The sequence below is a fragment of the Schistocerca cancellata genome, chromosome 8 (genome assembly GCF_023864275.1).
Source record: "Schistocerca cancellata isolate TAMUIC-IGC-003103 chromosome 8, iqSchCanc2.1, whole genome shotgun sequence".
Lineage (NCBI taxonomy): Eukaryota > Metazoa > Arthropoda > Insecta > Orthoptera > Acrididae > Schistocerca > Schistocerca cancellata.
The window spans coordinates 155,854,034-155,873,267 of record NC_064633.1 but is presented as its reverse complement, the minus strand read 5'-3'; the positions used below and the strand labels follow the sequence as shown (position 1 = coordinate 155,873,267).

Below are 19,234 nucleotides of genomic sequence, written 5' to 3'. Positions count from 1 at the left end.
TTCTTTGTTTCGTATGAGTTTGTTGTATAATAGAAGGTTGAGCCTTGTATCGACTCGTGCTACACCTTGTGCTTAAGTTGCATTGGTTTTCCTTTTTGTTCCCCTGAGATGTTTGTTTGATATGTTGTCTGTCATTAAGTGGCTGCTTGGTTGTCTTTTCCCTCGGATATCGATATCTGCGTTTTTGCTTCCGGGAAACTGCTATGGAGGAAGTGAGATCTTTGACCGGTGGTAACTTCGTGTGATGGCGCGGAAGTAGGGGGTGCGCTCAGAGAGTCTGGTGGACACGGGAGGGCAGTGTGGCTCGCCAGCGCGGACCAGGCGTGGTCGGTTGTACCGAGTCGCCACGTGCTGTATGTCGGTTGTGTGTAACGAGCGGGTCGAGTTGACGGAAGACCTCCCCGCGGGTTGGTTGTATACAGAATCGCCCCACGAGTAGTTGCTGTTCTTTTCACCTTGGTGGGAGTTAACAAGCTTCTTTAAATCCTCCGTTTCAACACTGGAGTTTAAAAGGAGACACCTAACATGAAGGAGCGGTCACTACCCGTCAACGTTGCTGAGAAGACGTGAACTCCGGTGTCAGAGCGTGTTGTCACGTGACCGGGGCGTGTTGGGTACACTGGCGACGCGTGCGCGGTCGGATGTGTAGATCCTTGCCATCGGAGGTCGTGTACTGCCTGCTCGAGCATAATTGCAAGTTAAGTTAGTGGAGGCTTTAGTCATTAAGTAATAAGTTTGCGTAACCAGTGTCTCTTCTGCCTTGTGGCCTCCGGCGATCGTGTTTCCAGTCCACGGCACCGGTGTAATTGAAGACAGCGATCTTTCCTCCTCCTTTCGTTACTGCCCGATGGGAGGTGTAGTTTTGGCAGTTTAATTGTTTCGCTATTCTGTCGTGTGTTATAAGTAAATTCATGCCTCTTGTTGGTTGATCATGTGGTCGCTCATTCAGGACTGTGTGGTGTAATGTTTCCTTGCACGAGGTTAGCTGTAATTCTGCCAGCAAGTGAAAACATTTTATTACAAGTTTTCGCTGGCTAAAAGTCGGTGCAGTGACCAGCCTGAGAGTGGTAATTGTGTTTACGGGCGTATTTAAATTGGCCAGTATTCTGCCTAGCCTGAGCATCCCTGAGTGGGTGATTTGTGGCCGCATTACACGGATCCGTCATCTCTGTTACGTTCTAATGATATTCCAAGACTCTTTTGTTTAAAAACTTTTTTAAATTCCTCCATTCCTTTATTGCCATTAATCGTGTGTTTGCTGAGTCATCTCATTTTTTTTTAATGGCTGTGTTGGTAGCTTCACTACCTCACCGTACTTTATTAACATAGTTCTGTATTTACTTTAGTAGCCTGTTTACTAATGTTCTTTAAATTTTTTAAACTGTTGTATTGCTATAAATTACTTGATTGCCGTTAGCGTGTTTTGAAAGGTTGTTGATTGCCGTACTGCTAGTTTCTATAAGATGTGAATAAAACATTTGTGTGTGAAAATGTCAACTCGACAGTAAACTACTTGAAATTTGGCCCCGTTTCCCAAATTGTGTGGCTTGTAGTAACCGTAACCACTGTGTGTGTGTGTGTGTGTGTGTGTGTGTGTGTGTGTGTGTGTGTCAAAGGTGAACTTCAGAGCAAGTATGTGAACTTGCGTTTCTGTCTGTTACTGATGTGGTGAAGTATCAGTGAAAATGAAAGGAAGAATTACCAGCACGACTGAATTAGGAGTTGTTGTAGTTGTTGTTGTGGTCTTTAGTCCACAGACTGGTTTGCTGCAGCTCTCCATGCTACTCTATCCTGTGCAAGCTTCTTCATCTCCCATTACCTACTGCAACCTACATCCTTCTGAATCTGTTTAGTGTATTCCTCTCTTAGTCTACAATTTTTACCCCCCACGCTGCCCTCCAATACTAAATTAGTGATCCCTTGATGCCTCAGAATATGCCCTACCAACCGATCCCCTCTTCTAGTCAAGTTGTGCCACAAACTCCTTTTCTCCCCAATTCTATTCAATACCTCCTCATTAGTTATGTGATCTACCCATCTAATCTTCAGCATTCTTCTGTAGCACCACATTTCGAAAGCTTCTATTCTCTTCTTGTCTAAACTATTTATCGCCCACGTTTCACTCCATACAAATACTTTCAGAAAAGAATTCCTGACACTCAAATCTACACTCGATGTAAACAAATTTCTCTTCTTCAGAAACGCTCTCCTTGCCATTGCCAGTCTACATTTTATATCCTCTCTACTTCGACGATCAGCCGTTATTTTGCTCCGCAAATAGCAAAGCTCATCTACTACTTTAAGCATCTCATTTCCTAATCTAATTCCCGCAGCGTCACCCGATTTAGTTCGACTACATTCCTTTATTCTCGTTTTGCTTAGGTTGATATTCATCTTATATCCTCCTTTCAAGACACTGTCCATTCCGTTCAACTGCTCTTCCAAGTCTTTGCTGTATCTGACAGAATTACAATGTCATCGGCGAAAATCAAAGTTTTTATTTCTTCTCCATGGATTTTAATTCCAACTCCGATTTTTTCTTTTGTTTCCTTTACTGCTTGCTCAATATACAGATTGAATAACATCGGGGATAGGCTACAACCCTGTCTCACTCCCTTCCCAAACACTGCTTCCCTTTCATGCCACTCGAGTCTTATAACTGACATCTTGTTTCTGTACAAATTGTAAAAAGCCTTTCGCTCCCTGTATTTTACCCCTGCCACCTTCAGAATTTGAAAGAGAGTATTCCAGTTAACACTGTCAAAAGCTTTCTCGAAGTCTACAAATGCTAGAAACGTAGGTTTGCCTTTCCTGAATCTATTTTCTAAGATAGGTCGTAGGGTCAGTATTGCCTCACGTGTTCCACCATTTCTACGGAATCCAAACTGATCTTCCCCGAGGTCGGCTTCTACCAATTTTTCCAGTCATCTGTAAAGAATTCACGTTAGTATCTTGCAGCCATGGCTTATTAAACTGATAGTACGGTAATTTTCACATCTGTCAACACCTGCTTTCTTTGGGATTAGAATTATTATACTCTTCTTGAAGTCTGAGAGTATTTCGCCTGTCTCATACATCTTATTCACTAGATGGTAGAGTTTTGTCAGGGCTGGCTCTCCGAAGGCTGTCAGTAGTTCTAATGGAATGTTGTCTACTCCTGTGACCTTGTTTCGACTCAGGTCTTTTAGTGCTCTGTCAAACTCATCACGCAGTATCATATCTCCTATTTCATCTTCATCTACAATCTCTTCCATTTCTATAATATTGCCCTCAAGAACATCGCCCTTGTATAGACCCTCAATATACTCCTTCCACCTTTCTGCTTTCCCTTCTTTGCTTAGAACTTGGTTTCCATCTGAGCTCTTAACAATCATACAAGTGGATCTTTTTTCTCCAATGGTCTCTTTAATTTTCCTGTAGGCAGTATCTATCTTACCCGTAGTGATATGTGCCTCTACATCCTTACATTTGTCCTCTAGCCATCCCTGCTTAGCCATTTTGCACTTCCTGTCGATCTCATTTTTGAGACGTTTGTATTCCTTTTTGTCTGCTTCATTTACTGCATTTTTATATTTTTGTCCTTTCATCAATTAAATTCAATGTCTCTTCTGTTACCCAAGGATATCTATTAGCCCAAGTCATTTTACCTACTTGATGCTCTGGTACCTTCACTATTTCGTCTCTCAAAGCTAGGAGAGGGAGTAAAATAAAAATATATCTCATACATTTTCTGTCCTTAATTTAAGGATATGGCAGCAGTGACCCCAGGAAGTCAAGAGAATAACATGGAGTTTGAGCACTGAGACAACACGGCCGTTGTAGGAACGGATGAAAAATAATTGCGGGAATTAATCGGAAAGATCAATGGATTGATAATCAATACAAAGAAAACAGAAGTAATGGCACTATGAATGGCGTGACACTAGATGCGCAAACCTTTAAATATCTAGGAAGCAGGAAAGAAAGCGACTGGAACGGCACAGAAATTCATACCAAGATAGCAGTGGCGAAAGAGACATTTTGTAATTTTGTAAGAAAAGGAAAGTTTTCTGCAGCAGTATGGACAAACATTTGAGGGTTGTTCTCTAGGATGTTGGAACGGGAGAATAATGATAGAATAAGGCTGAAGTCTTTTGAGATGTTTACTTGGCGGAATGTGGACAGAATAAGTTTGATAGAGTAAATAATGAGGAGGCTATGAGAGGAGTTGGAGAGCAGAGAAAAATACTTAACGTAAGAAAAAGGAGAAGAAACTGGATCGGACTTAAATTACGATCAAAAGAGTGGTTTTAAGAGCAATCTTAGAGTGTAGGTATAGTTAAGAAGGAAGTGATGGACCACCAGAAATAGTGACGCAAAGGAACTACAAACATATCAGGAAACTGACGATGATGATGAATGATGTACAACCTAGATCTCTCGCACGTAGTGTGATAGTTTCGTGGTGTTCAGTCCATATTTGGATATAGTATATTCCTCCAAGTGATTTGAGATAATTAGGACTTGAAAGTTTTCGCAGGCATTCGATGTCAGGACACATAATTTTTCGTTGAGTGAGATATGTGTTGGAACAGGGACAGCGAAAAGTGTACTTTATCACATGACAGTGTTGGCCACATGTCGCAGAAATGGACTACATGAGTCAAAATGTGTTGGTGGTGCGTTGGTGGGGGGGGGGGGGGGGGGGTTGGGGAGGGTGAGAGAGGGGGAGAGGAAAGTGGGTAGTGGCGGGCGTTATGCTCCATGACCGCTCAGCCAACGTCCACATTTCACAGAGACTCGGATGTGGTCGGTACTTATACAGGATAAACACTAATAAAAACGACAAACTATGGGGACAGAATCCTGGCTCGACGTAGGGGAAAAAAGACCCTATGAGCATATGAGCGGAAATACATCATTGGCACGGTAGATGGCGCTGACGAATAAAAGTTCCTCCTACCATATGCTGTGTGTGTTGCAGACTGTGTGATTGATGCGTTTACTGTAAGCAGCAGAATGGTCCGGTATTCACGTCTGGAGCAAGCAGCGATGGTGTCTGTGTACGGCCAAGCAGATGAAACTGTCGAGAGGCAGGACGGCTGTACCAAAACCAGTACTCTCACAGACACCAACCAGATCACACGACATTCCAAGCTTTTGTGTCGTCACGGGTCCTTTCAGACAGACTAATGAGTAGGAAAGCAGCGGACTGTATGTACACCAGATCTGGAGGACCGGTTTCTGTCTCTCGGCAGTTTCCATCTGCTTAGCCGTGCACAAACACCATTTCGGCTTGTTCCCAACACGAATATCTGATCACCCTGCTGCTTACAGTACGCTGCGTCGATCACACAGCCTGCAACGCAAAAGGAACACACGGCACGTAGACAGAGGAACTTCCATTCGTCAGCGCCATCTACCACGGCAACGATGCGCATAGGCCTTTTTTTCCTCTATTTCCAATCAGGAATCGGTCCCAGCAGTCTGTCGGTACCAGCCGCGGTGGCCGTGCGGTTGTAGGCGCTCCAGTCCGGAGCCGCGCTGCTGCTACGGTCGCAGGTTCGAATCCTGCCTCGGGCATGGGTGTGTCTGATGTCCTTAGGTCAGTTAGGTTTAAGTAGTTCTAAGTTCTAGGGGACTGATGACCACAGCAGTTGAGTCCCATAAGCCCGCATCTCGTGGTCGTGCGGTAGCGTTCTCGCTTCCCACGCCCGGGTTCCCGGGTTCGATTCCCGGCGGGGTCAGGGATTTTCTCTGCCTCGTTATGGCTGGGTGTTGTGTGCTGTCCTTAGGTTAGTTAGGTTTAAGTAGTTCTAAGTTCTAGGGGACAGCAGTTGAGTCCCATAGTGCTCAGAGCCATTTGAAACTTTTTTTTTTTTTTTTTGAGTCCCATAGTGCTCAGAGCCATTTGAAGTCTGTCGGTGTCATCATTGTTTACCCTGAATATGTCTCGGTGGCATCTCGGATGCGCTCAGTGGGTCTGCGATAATACCGGTCAGCGGCGGAGCTCACCTCTCGGATGCCCCTCTCGATGGCTTCAGTGGCGAGCCGGCCCGGGCCCTCCACGGTCCGGCCGTCGTCGTTGGGCCCCCAGGAGGCGCTGTAGATGTCGACCAGCTGGTGCGCCCAGCCCAGCGACACGCCCTCCACCCTGTCGTTGACGTCACCATCCAGCAAGCGCACCCCTGTGGGTTAACCGTATGCACTTGTGGTATAATGCTACTGAAGTCGCCGCTCTTTTCATAAAGTTGACACTGAATGCGACCACTCTGTCTTTTACAAATCAATTACTTCAGAAAAAAAACATCTTTGTAAATTATAACCTACCTAAAACTCTGTGTAATAATAAGAGTTGGTTCTCGTGTGACGTATCATCCAGTTACGACAACTACATCAATAGACTGAAATTATGCGTCCCTTTCCGTATCGACCCTTTTATTTTTATTTACTGTATCAGTTCCGAGTAAGTAAACAAGAGGCACGAGGAAATGAACTTTAGAGACATTAACATTCCGTTCTACGAAAACCTTCAGTATCTTTTAGAAAGATTCGTCTCCGTAAGTAGGTCTGTCGTAGTCAAACAATTTTTATGACGCTGTATAGAATGAACCCAAGCTTCATATTCTTTTTCATCTCAAAATCTTGCTGTTTCATTGCACTTCGTATACCTCAAGCCTGAAATGACCTCCTTGATTTCTTCCTGCCTGTGCTGCCCGTATACCAACTCCCTTCCCACCCCCACCCCCGTCCCGTCCCCAACGCAAAAAAAACCTGTCTGTGCTGTTGGGCTGGCCCATAAGTTCTGGTGGTCTTTTTCTTTTTTAGTGTCGCTTTCCACAAAAATAAACAGGAAATGAACAACAAATCAATAAACGATGTATTCTCTGTTGTCGTTAACAACCTCTTCCCAACGTTCAGTAAGCTGCTTAGTGCCCAGATAGCAGAAATCGCCTGGTTTTAATGTCCACACAGACCTTCAACTCCACGTGAATACTGAGCGGTACGCTAGGCAATGCATTCTACAGGAATCGCAACAGGTAGAAATCTGAAGGCAGCTAAGAGTTTGAATTGCTTATTTGGTGATGTGAGGTCGTTGTCGTGTCACAGAAGAACGCCATATCGCCGATCGGGTGGTTTATTGAGTTCCGTACTTCAGTAGGTAAAAGCGGAACCTTTATAGGATCGCTTCGTAGTCCAACCATCTGTCTGTGTCTGTCTGCCTATTAAAAACCATTTTTCCCACGAACGAGTCGATGTAACACATTGAAATTTATGCCACATACAGATGTCTATGGTCCCTTGGTGGTGTAAATAATTGAAACTTCTAAGTCAATCCAATCCAAAGAAACGGTTTATTTACGTCATATTTGGACACTCGCACAGTCATTCATCAAAACCTATAGCGTTCTTTCCGCAGTCCTAGAAATATGAAATTCCTACAAGAAACAAGGTCTCTCAGTACAACCAAAGGAAAAAAAATCCGAAACCCGTAAATTTTTAATTAAATAACACGAAAAAAAAATTTTCATTCGTTATATGGGCTGGCCCATAAGTTCTGGTGGTCTTTTTTTTAGTGTCGGTTTCCACAAAAATAAACAGGAAATGAAGAACAAATCAATAAATAACGATAAGTGTGAGGTGATGCACATGAGTTCCAAAAGAAATCCGTTGGCATTCGATTACTCGATAAATAGTAAAATTCTCAAGGCTGTCAATTCAACTAAGTACCTGGATGTAAAAATTACAAACAACTTCAGTTGGAAAGACCACATAGATAATATTGTGGGGAAGGCGAGCCAAAGGTGGCGTTTCATTGGCAGGACACTTAGAAGATGCAACAAGTCCACTAAAGAGACAGCTTACACTACACTCGTTCGTCCTCTGTTAGAATATTGCTGCGCGGTGTGGGATCCTTACCAGGTGGGATTGACGGAGGACATCGAGAGGGTGCAAAAAAGGGCAGCTCGTTTTGTATTATCGCGTAATAGGGGAGAGAGTGTGGCAGATATGATACGCGAGTTGGGATGGAAGTCATTAAAGCAAAGACGTTTTTCGTCGCGGTGAGATCTATTTACGAAATTTCAGTCACCAACTTTCTCTTCCGAATGCGAAAATATTTTGTTGAGCCCAACCTACATAGGTAGGAATGATCATCAAAATAAAATAAGAGAAATCAGAGCTCGAACAGAAAGGTTTAGGTGTTCGTTTTTCCCGCGCGCTGTTCGGAAGTGGAATGGTTGGGAGATAGTATGATTGTGGTTCGATGAAATGTCTGCCAAGCACTTAAATGTGAATTGCAGAGTAATCATGTGGATTTAGATGTAGATATGACTGTCTGTCTCTCCGTCCATCGGTTAAGACCCCTTTTTATCAGCAAAGGGTAGACGTTCAAGTCTTACAATCATTGTGTCAAAAGATACGGCTATTAATGTCATATTTTGATACAAATTCACTCATACAAACCCTTAGGGTAGTTCCCGTAGACCTGGAATTATGAAATTTGGCAAGAAGGAAGGATTCACAGTGCAAGTAAATGAAAAAAAATACGAAACTTGTTAAATTGTAATTTTACCACACGAAAAAACATTTCTTTTGTCCTTTGTTATCCATCGTCAGACTTGAAATTAAGAGTCAACAGTTCTGTATTCAGGCTAATTAGGTCGCAACGGTAAAAGTGAAATACCAGGCAAGTAATTACTGCCGCGTTCAGGAATTTATCCATCATCAGATATCCAGGAGCGATATTTGCAATTAGATATGACGTTTCAAGTTTTATGTGAAACGCCACCGTAGATATCGTGCAGCAGTCGCTCTTGGATATCTGATGGTGGATAAATTCCGAAACGCCTCATATGGGTAATAGTCATTCCGTGCCTGATGTTTGACTTTAACCGTTGCGAACCAGTTCGTGAATGGAGAGCCGGCCTGAGTGGCCGAGCGGTTCTAGGCGCTACAGTATGGAACCGCGCGACCGCTACGGTCGCAGGTTTGAATCCTGCTTCGGGCATGGATGTGTGTGATGTCCTTAGGTTAGTTAGGTTTAAGTAGTTCTAAGTTCTAGGGGACTGATGCCCTCAGAAGTTAAGTCCCATAGTGCTCAGAGCCACTTGAACCATTTTTTTCCTTTTTTTGTGGCTGGAGAACTACTGATTACTTTTGTAATGGTCGCCTGCCTCCTGGACGACTTTATGCTAAATTTATGTTATTGAAATTAAAACATTCTTGAAAGTCTTGGAATCTCTGGAACCGATATCTTGCCTGTATCAATGTCGATAACAGGCAAAAATGATCACGACTCCTACTCGCAGCTGACAATTTTTTTTTCTGGCTAGCTTATTCCATTTCTTGAACTTAAAGTTCCATCTGATACACAGTTCGGTTGCAATCAAACAGTTTGTAGTGAATCATGCATTTGTGGTCGAAACTGCCATATTTGAATCACTTAAACCAATCTTAAGCCGTCCTAAGATGCACCGATTCTTCATTATACAGTTCGCAAATCTCTCGAGCAGCTTATGCGCCTTTGGCACATCGATTATCAATAAGACGCCGAAGATGTAGGAGACGCTTTCGCTTGTCGACTTGACCATTCATTTTAATGATCTGAAAGGACCAGATGTCTATCGGCAAAAAAAAAACTAAAAATGTTTTGTAGAGCGGATAATCGTCTATCGAATAATATGAAACGCAGCGCCAGAACATTTTATATGTCACGCAAAATTTTTTACTTAAAAAAAAAATCGCCAAGACTTATGGGTCAACACAATATACACAGTCGGAGAAAATACTAGTACATCCTTTTATAGGTTACCAAGGTCTATTGTTGCAGCAGTTCATATGGACTACGTAAAACAATTACATCTACAGATCAATAGCACAAGCGGTTCTGGGGTACTAGATATCGACCCATGCTGAGACACTCGTATTAGTACAAGAGCGGCAACGCGGGTGCTCTGGTGGAATCCGGTCGGTCGTACAGATGGCGAATAGGGGAATACGTTATGCCACGCCAGCTCGACCTGTTCACGTATTTCTGCAAGAGTTGTTGGTTGAGTCACACGGGAGACTGGAGACAAGTCCGGAGATGGCCGTGGTCAGTGGAGTTGCTGGACTTCTTGTAGAGCACATTGAGTTTCACGGGCAGTGTATGCCCGAGCATTATCCTGGTGGTTCATAGCGTATGTGTAAAATTAGTATAAAGAACCGAAACTACACATGCAGACATAATGCGACAAAAGTAGCCAATCAGCATTGGTTCCCGTTCTGGCATGATGTCTGCATTTATTGTTTCGCTTCTTTATACCGATTTTGTACGGACATTATGAACCACATACCATGTCATTTTATTGTGTGCATCATATTGCTGACAGTCGCAATTAATGCGATAGGTAACCTTCCGAAAAAGGGCACTAAGTCTCCGAAAACGGTAAATAAATTAAATTCCTTTTAATGCATGTGTTTGCTTACTATTTCGTTATATGCGACTACAGTGGCTGAGAATGGATAATATACTAAATATTTGTAAATGGAACAGTAGAAATTGTCGTTTACAGTGGAAAAGAAGTATAAGTATAAAATGACCGTTATTAATAATAAGATTAAAATAATGTATAGTAAACATATAAAAAACAACCAAGCGCATGTTAACAATGAAGTTATAACAGAGTTATAATGAATCACTAATCTCGGACAGTTTTCCTGCTACGTCGCTTCTGTAGCATCGTCAGGCCGCTCGCGTGTATAAACACACTGCGGAACTACTGTTTATAATGTATATGGAGAGAAATACATTCAAAATGCAGATGAGGACGTATTTCGGAATTTACTGTGGCGCTATAAACTGTAACAGCTTCAATTTGATTCCGGATACGTGAATGACTGTTATTGTTTATCAGGGACAGATAATTAGCTCTATATGATTAATGAATGATACAGCAGTGGCAGGCGGAAGTAAACTAGAATTGCATTACGTGCTAAATGTAATGGAGCACGTGTCAGCTCTAATATATACATAGAAAATCTGGAGGCACCAGCACTACAAGCAGTAAGTTGATGCCCCTTCATTCTTCTGTTACTGCACACTGAGGTGACAAGTCTTAAGATCCCTCCTAACATCGTGTTTGACATTCTTTTGCCAGGCGTAATGCAGGAGCTCGACGTGCCATGGAGTCTATTGCGAAAGTGTTGCGGGTGCAGGATTTTGTGCACGAACTGACCTCTCGATTATGTGCCACAAATGTTCGATGGGATCCATTCCGGGTGATCTGGCTGACCAAAGCAATCGCTCCAAGTATCCAGAATGTTCTTCAAACCAATCGCGAACTAATTAGGCAGTTTCCTGGCGGCTTAATTAGCGCGGAACAGACTATTAAAACAAAAACACCTATACTGGATTTTACATTCTTCATAAAACTGAACCTCTCTCATAATGAATTTGTATTTATTAACGCTATTGTCCTGTACTACTCATGATTTAGGAGTCGCTATCCATCATTGCTACTCTTAACAGTTTTCGAGGCAGGCTCTTGTTATCGCCCTATATTACTTGTAATTTAAGAGACGCCTTTGGTCATTGCTGCTCGTAGTACATTTCGAGGCAGGCTCATAGCAACGACACCGCGCGCCTGGCCAAACCCACTCATCAAAAATTACATACACATAAAGTAACAAACGAACATATCTAGCACTGTATTGCATGAGCGTATGCACACAACACTATCATATCTTTAAGTACAATGATAAACTACAACAAATACATTTTTTTGTGATATGTTACAATACATCATCACCGGTCTATTGCGGTCTAACTGTGTTGGTGAGGCAGTAAATTTATCCACAGGGCAGTGATTGCGTCACTGCAATTCACTTTGGAGGTGTGGCGGTGGGACTTGTAGTCCCGTACCACCCTCTGACGGTGTCAGTACTACATGAGTCTGGCAGCCTAACGTGGGCAGGTATGGTTGGAAAGTATTGGACGTAGAATGGGGGCTAGTCCCGGCAAAGGATGCGTCGGAGGTGGGCGTGCCAGCCCTGTCGTTAGCCATGGTCGGAATCCGATTCCTCTAGGATGGTTAGGGGAACCGGATGTCGATGCCAGCGGCGTGGAAGTGTGGTTCCAACGTGGCGTAACCCATGGACAGTGTCCCGCAAGGCATCCACTTTCCCATAGAGCCGCCGCGTGTTGTTGCGTATGGTCGTCTTTAGGGGGACGATATCCGCTTCCTCGAGGAGAGGGACAATTCTCGTGAGTGGCGGGGCGTGCAGGCTCCACCTGAGCACCTTGTTCTGCAGGCGCTGCAATGTCCGCATCCTGGTGACACTAATCGTGGCCCATGCAGCAGATCCATACGTGAGGGCAGGCAGGATAACTGTTCGGTACATGCGGAGCTTGGTATGCAGGTTAAGCTCCCTACTGCGAAAGAGCGGGTACAAAGCCCCGGTTAGCTTTTGCTCCTTGTTGGTGACATACTCCGCATGACAGTGGAAGAGCAACTTGTGGTCCATCTGGACCCCAAGATAGGTGGTTGTCGGGGACCAGGGCACCTGCACACCTGCAATCGAAATATTGCGACGGAGGGCTGGGCGCCGTTTCGTGAAGTAAACTGCCGTAGTTTTGGCGGCATTGAGAGCTATTTTGTTTGTCCGGCACCAGGTGATGGTGGCGTCCACCTGTCGCTGGAGGCGGGCGACGACGGCGTCAGTAATGCGGCCAGTGGTGTATAGTGCTGTGTCGTCAGCATATTGTGCAAGGTGGCACTCGGGGATGACAGGCATATCATTTACATAGATATTAAAAAGGATGGGATATAGCACCGATCTTTGCAGAGTGCCTGCCGACAATTGGCGAATGCCAGAACACATTCCCCGTTGAGAAACTAGGAAAGTCCTACCACGGAGGAAGTCATCCACGATCTTGACATAAATTTCCGGTATAGGGGTATGTGTCAGCATCTTGTGTACGAGGTTGTCTTGCCAGATTTTGTCGTAGGCGTTTTGCAAGTCCAGAAAAACGGCAGCTGTCGACTTGGCAGTGTTGAAGCCTTTGCTGATGTGTTCAGTGATCCGTAGGACCTGAAGTTCAGCAGAGAGGTGCGAAGTGAATCCAAACTGTTCAGGACGGATCGTCCCAGCTGCCGCAAGAGGTTGGGAAAGTCGGTGAAGGATCACAGATTCAAGGACCTTCGCCATAGTATTTACTAGGCTGATGGGCCTGTTGTTGGTGGGGACTGTAGGGTCCTTGAACCTCTTGGGGATCGCAATCAGCTTGGCTTGTTTCCACTGAGGGGGGAAAAGGCCAGACGTGAGACAACAGTTTAAAATCTTCGTGAACAAGATGAGCGGTGTGCGGGGATGGTGGCAAATATGTTCATTTAAAATTCCGTCCAATTCAGGGGCCGACCGGCCACGTTTCCGTCGAAGGATGCGCTGAATTTCTGCCATGGGCGTAAGAAGGGGAGCAGACTGGGGTGGGCGGTTGCGGAAAGCAGCAGCAGCTGTCAGGACTTCATGTTCTTCCTGTAGTTCGTTCGGAGAAAGGTCCTGGCCCAGAGGGCGGTTTTGGGCCTCGAACGCATTTGCCAGCGTTTCCACAACTTGGAGTGTATCATACGACAAGCCCGATGCTGTGCGAATGGGATGGGCAGTCGCTGGCATAGGGCGCCGCAGGGTGCGAATGGCAGCCCAGTTAGATTTTTGGTGGAGTGGGAGGGTGGACATCCTGTCCTCCCAGACCTCCATTCGGCGAGACGGTGGCTGAATTCGCGCTTGCAGGTGTCACATTTGGCGTTGGTTCTGAGGGTCACGAAACTGCTTCCACTTCCACCGGTAGTGTTTCTACCCTGGCAAGCTTGTCCCAATTGATGAAGGTCGCAGTGCAACAACATCAAATGAAAATGGAGCATTGGTGAGGAGCAAGAGTACAGACTTATGTTCGACAAGAAATATATTTTTTTTTTGAAATGGACTTGTAGTCCGGGGTGATATGTTACAATACAGCATCACCGGTCTATTGCGGTCTAACTGTGTTGGTGAGGCGGGTGACTGCGTCACTGCAATTCACTTTGGAGGTGTGGCGGTGGGACTTGTAGTCCCGTACCACCCTCTGACGGTGATAGTACTACATGAGTCAGGCAGAAAATTTTGCCTAACATGGGCAGGTGCAGGTGTGGCGGTGGGACTTGTAGTCCCGTGGGTATGATGAAGGACGAAGAAATATATTTTTTTTTAATGGACTTGTAGTCCGGGGTGATAGGTTACAATACAGCATCACCGGTCTATTGCGGTCTAACTGTGTTGGTGAGCCAGTAAATTTCCACTGTGCAGTGACTGCGTCACTGCAATTCGCTTTGGAGGTGTGGCGAAATATAGCCTCCCATCTGGTATAAATTTCAAGATTTAATATATTTACCTGCGAGAGGCTGTTGGTAGCAGAAGTGGACCCATGCACACAATAATTTATTTCAAATACAACAAAAAATATCACACAGAAAAAATCTTCTGCTTCTACATCTACATTGACTGGAATACTCTTTTTCAAATTCTGAAGACGGCAGGGGTAAAATATAGGGAGCGAAAGGCTCTTTACAATTTGTACAGAAACCAGACGGCAGTTGTAAGAGTCGACAGTCACGAAAAGGAAGGAGTGGTTGCGAAGGTAGTGAGACAGGGTTATAGCCTATCCCCGATGTTATTCAGTCTGTATACACAGCAAGCAGTAAAGAAAACAAAAGAAAAATTTGGAGTAGGAATTAAAGTCCAGGGAGAACAAATAAAGAGTTTGAGGTTTGCCGATGACATTGCAATTTTGGCAGAGACAGCAAATGACCTGGAAAAGCAGCTGAACGGAATGGACAGTAATTTGAAAGGAGGATATAAGATGAACGTCTAAAAATGCAAAACGAAGATAATGAAATGTAGTGGAAGTAAATCAGGGAATTAGATTAGGAAATGAGACATTTAAAGTAGTAGATGAGTTTTTCTACTTGGGAAGCAGGGAGGATATAAAATGCAGACTGGCAATGGCATGATAAGCGTTTCTGAAGAAGAGAAATTTGTTCACGTCGAGTATAGATTCAAGTGTCAGGAAGTCCTTTCTGAAAGTATTTGTATGGAGTATAGCCATGTATGCAAGTGAAACATGGATGATAAATAGTTTAGAAAAGAAGCTTTTCAGAATTTGGTGTTATAGATGAGTGCTGAGGATTAGATGGGTAGATCACCTAACTAATGAGGAGGTACTGAATAGAATTGGGCAGAAGAGAAGTTTGTGGTATAACCTAATCAAAAGAAGGTATCGGTCGGTAGGACACATTCTGAGACATCAAGGGATCACCAAATGGTCCAAATGGCTCTGAGCACAATGGGTCTTAACATCTATGGTCATCAGTCCCCTAGAACTTAGAACTACTTAAACCTAACTAACCTACGGACATCACACAACATCCAGTCATCACGAGGCACAGAAAATTCCCGACCCCGCCGGGAATCGAACCCGGGAACCCGGGAGTGGGAAGCGAGAACGCTACCGCACGACCACGAGCTGCGGACAAGGGATCACCAATTTAGTACTGGACGGGAAGCATGTGGGGTGTTTTCGGAAATTCCCGTTACAAATTTCTCGGAATTGTAGCATAGTGTGAGTTCATAACATTTTGAATAGCAACCCATATCCGGAAACGTCACCGAACGATGGCACAGAGCCGCGAACGTATGGGACCTGTGGCTTGTAAATTTGTGTATACACAGGATGGTTCCGTGATGATGTTACCAACTTTCTGGAACAATTTAGATGGATAACTGTATCGGTTTTAGTACAAGGTCACTGGTCCGGAAACGAACTAGTCGAAAATTATAACCGGAAATCGTTCTGATACCTCTGACGCTGGATCACACGTACGGCAACTGTTGCTCCTAAAGGACGTAGGGTTTGCAACTTCCAGAAGTGGTAGCGTGGGCCAAAACAAGAAACAAAGTCTAGCAAATATGGGTACTAAAATGCATATCTTAAGAGCTACGTGTTTCACGCCCAGCTCATCTGGTACGTATTTTACACATCACGTTTACTATACCTTTTTTCCGTGTTTTGGTCCATACTACCACCTCTATACACTTAGCAACAACAGTAGCGGTACATGTACTCCAGTGCCAAAGGTTTCAGAACGTTTTTTGCGTGTAACTTTCGACTCGTTCGTTTCCGAACCAGAGACCCACACTTCAAATTGCTTCATTTACTCGTCTCCATAATCCTAGAAAGTTTGTAACATCATCGAGGAATCACTCTGCGTATACTCACATTACAGACTCCAGCGCGTTCCGTTGCATCGTTGGATGACGTTTCTGGACATAGGTTCCTATTCAAAATATTCTGCACTTATTCCTTCTACAAGTACAAGAAATCTGTAACGGGAATTTCCGCACACCAGTGTGAAATGTATGGCAGAGGGTACGTCCTGTTATTATGTCTGCACAAAGTGACCTCACTCCGTCTTCAGGCCACAAGTGGCCCACCGGGACCATCCGACCGCCGTGTCATCCTCAATGAGGATGCGGATAGGAGGGGCGTGTGGTCAGCACACCGCTCTCCCGGTCGTTATGATGGTTTTCTTTGACCGGAGCCGCTACTATTCGGTCGAGTAGCTCCTCAATTGGCATCACGAGGCTGAGTGCACCCCGAAAAATGGCAACAGGACATGGCGGCTGGATGGTCACCCATCCAAGTGACGGCCACGCCCGACAGCGCTTAGCTTCGGTGATCTCACGGGAACCTTTGTATCCACTGCGGCAAGGCCGTTGCCTACAAAGTGACCTAATTCCCGTAAATTCCGGGGAAACTGGCGATGAGCTCTGACGCCACGTCCAGTCATATCCCAGATGTGTTCGATAGGGTTCAGGTCTGGCAAGTTGGTGTGCCAGCACATCAATTGTAACTCGCCACTCTGTTCCTCGAACCACTCCATTACATTCCTAGCCTTGTAACGTGGCGCATTATCCTCATGAAAAATGCCACTGCTCTCGGGAAACATTATTGTCACGAAAGGAGGTACGTGGTCTGCAACCAGTGTACGATACTCCTTTGCCGTCAGAGCTCCGCCTGACTAATTTCGGACAGCTCTATCGAATGGGCACGTAAATTTCCGATTAAAAGTCTGTTATTTGTCTGGGAAACAAATCGACGCTTACTGTTCACACTGAGCGTCGAAAGAATTACGTGGTGAGCAATAGTTGTTTGGACTGGCTCTAGTTACACATTACAAAAACGAAATGGCAAGTATGTGACGAAATACCAGAAAAAAATGTTCCATTTGTACATTAGATCTGATAATATTCCTGTGGTCAGATAATGTGCATCAACAGTGACGAATGAATCATTTTATTTGAGTAACAGTATTTCAATCGGTGTTTCATAGTCACAATAAAGCAAACTACATGACAATGCTGGAAAGCTTAATTTAGACATGTCGTACCATTATGTATTACGGTTTTATTTTGAACTCCTTTTAATTTCATTTTAGTGAGGCAGCTTTCTCGGGGGAATGTTTCTGTTGTGCCTATGAAGAAGACAGCAAAGTTTCTAAGTGCCAGGGATCAGCTGTTTACACCGGTACCTTGTGCCTGGCTAGTGCGGTATGGTATGGTTAGGCTGAAAGGAATTGCATGTGGATGAAGGGGACTTGTTGACCTGAGACGCGGTTCTGTATTTGAATTTTGAATTTTTAGGGAAGTGGAAGCCACTCACCTCCGATGCGGGCGTTGAAGGCGACGCCGACACCGCACTTGCCGTTGTTGGCAGCCATGGCGATCTCGCCGGCGCAGCGCGTACCGTGCGCGTTGGAGCCCGACGGGTCGTAACGTGGCGTCGGGTCGGGGTCGTCATCGTTGGCATCGAAACTTATGTTCGGATCCTGCAACGTTACACCGACAATTTCAGTGACCAGTAGCCATCTCCCTACTCGATCACAGCGAAGACGTGAATCACCAGGACATTACGATATAATTACCAGCAGAAAATTGTTCCTGTCTATATAAAAGGCTCTGACTGAAAAGTGGGATACCAGCTGTCCCATTCCACCTTCCTCACCAGCTTTAAAAATTCTCCCAAATTTTGGCGTGCGAACATATTCGCGCTTTTGTTAACATGCAGCTCACTACAAGCTCCCCTAAGTGTAACTCACACCCATTAGTCAATCGCTGTAGGTCGCTGACACCCAGCCACTCCAGGTTGTCTTTTCTAACTCAGTCATTCAGCGCAACTGATTGTCACTACCTCTTTGTGTCTCTCGGTCATCATTTCCTGTGTCGTAACCACAGCCTCTTACTGCTTACTGCATGTCAGATTTTCAGTGTAGCTGTCACTTTGAACTTGTGTACCTTGGAAAGGGATAAAAGTATCAAGAAAATTACTGCTACTAAATAATTCCTTTCTTCCCACTGCCGCTGTCTCTTCTCGCTGTATCTGCCTCTCTCTTCCGCGTTGTCTTTGTCTTGTAATCTGTCTCTCATTATCACTGGCTCTCACCCACTTCCGCTTTTTCTTTCTTATTCCTCTCTCCCTGGCACTGCCTCATTCACTCTTATCGAACCAATGATCTGTTGCTGTCAATTATGTCCCGTTGTCACTGTGTCCCTCTTTTTTTCTCACTCTGCCATTGTCTCTTTCGCTCGTTCTGTAAGACCACCACTGTCTACTACCTTCCAGTGTTTATTATTTTTCCGTCCCTTTTCCACTGCTGTTGCCTTATTTTCTTTTAGCGGAAATATGTTGGCGTGCAAAAATTTGTGGGAAAATTTTTGAAGGTGCTGAGGAAAGTAGAATGAGGCAGCTGGAACCCCACTTTTCGATTAGAGTTTTTTAAATAAACAGGAACATATTCCTATTTTTCGTGTTCCGATAGAAGCATAATTCCTCTGGTTCCTTCTTTTCCATATTGCAGCAGAGCTCAATTCACATGAAAAGACTGGTATTGCTCAGTAAAATGTAGTTAGTTTACTTATGTGATCTTGAAATAACGCTGACATATCGAATTTTACGCTAAAAAAAATTTGCATGTCCTTCAGTACTACAACATGGTAGATGATAACGGAGACACTTTACAGCACATTTGTCAGTACTATGTTTCTTTATAAACTACGTTTTCGCCTTACACCGGATACTACGTGCTTATTTTATTTCTACAAGTAGAATAACAGTGAAGCTCCGTGTCACGGAAACGGATACAGATACGAAGAAAATGTTCAAGGTTATTCGATATCGGGA

General features: G+C 44.4%; 1 protein-coding gene across 2 annotated transcripts in view; it reads right to left on the bottom strand.

Annotated features, from left to right (window-relative positions):
- LOC126094600 (neuroendocrine convertase 1-like) overlaps positions 1-19,234 on the bottom strand; it is a 484,920-nt gene that overhangs the window by 138,959 nt on the left and 326,727 nt on the right. For both annotated transcript variants that reach the window (XM_049909072.1, XM_049909073.1), the window contains exons 6-7: positions 17,717-17,882; positions 5,995-6,167 (exon numbers count right to left, since the gene is read on the bottom strand). In XM_049909072.1, the coding sequence (XP_049765029.1) occupies positions 5,995-6,167; positions 17,717-17,882 (339 nt within the window). The remainder of the gene's footprint in view (positions 1-5,994; positions 6,168-17,716; positions 17,883-19,234) is intronic.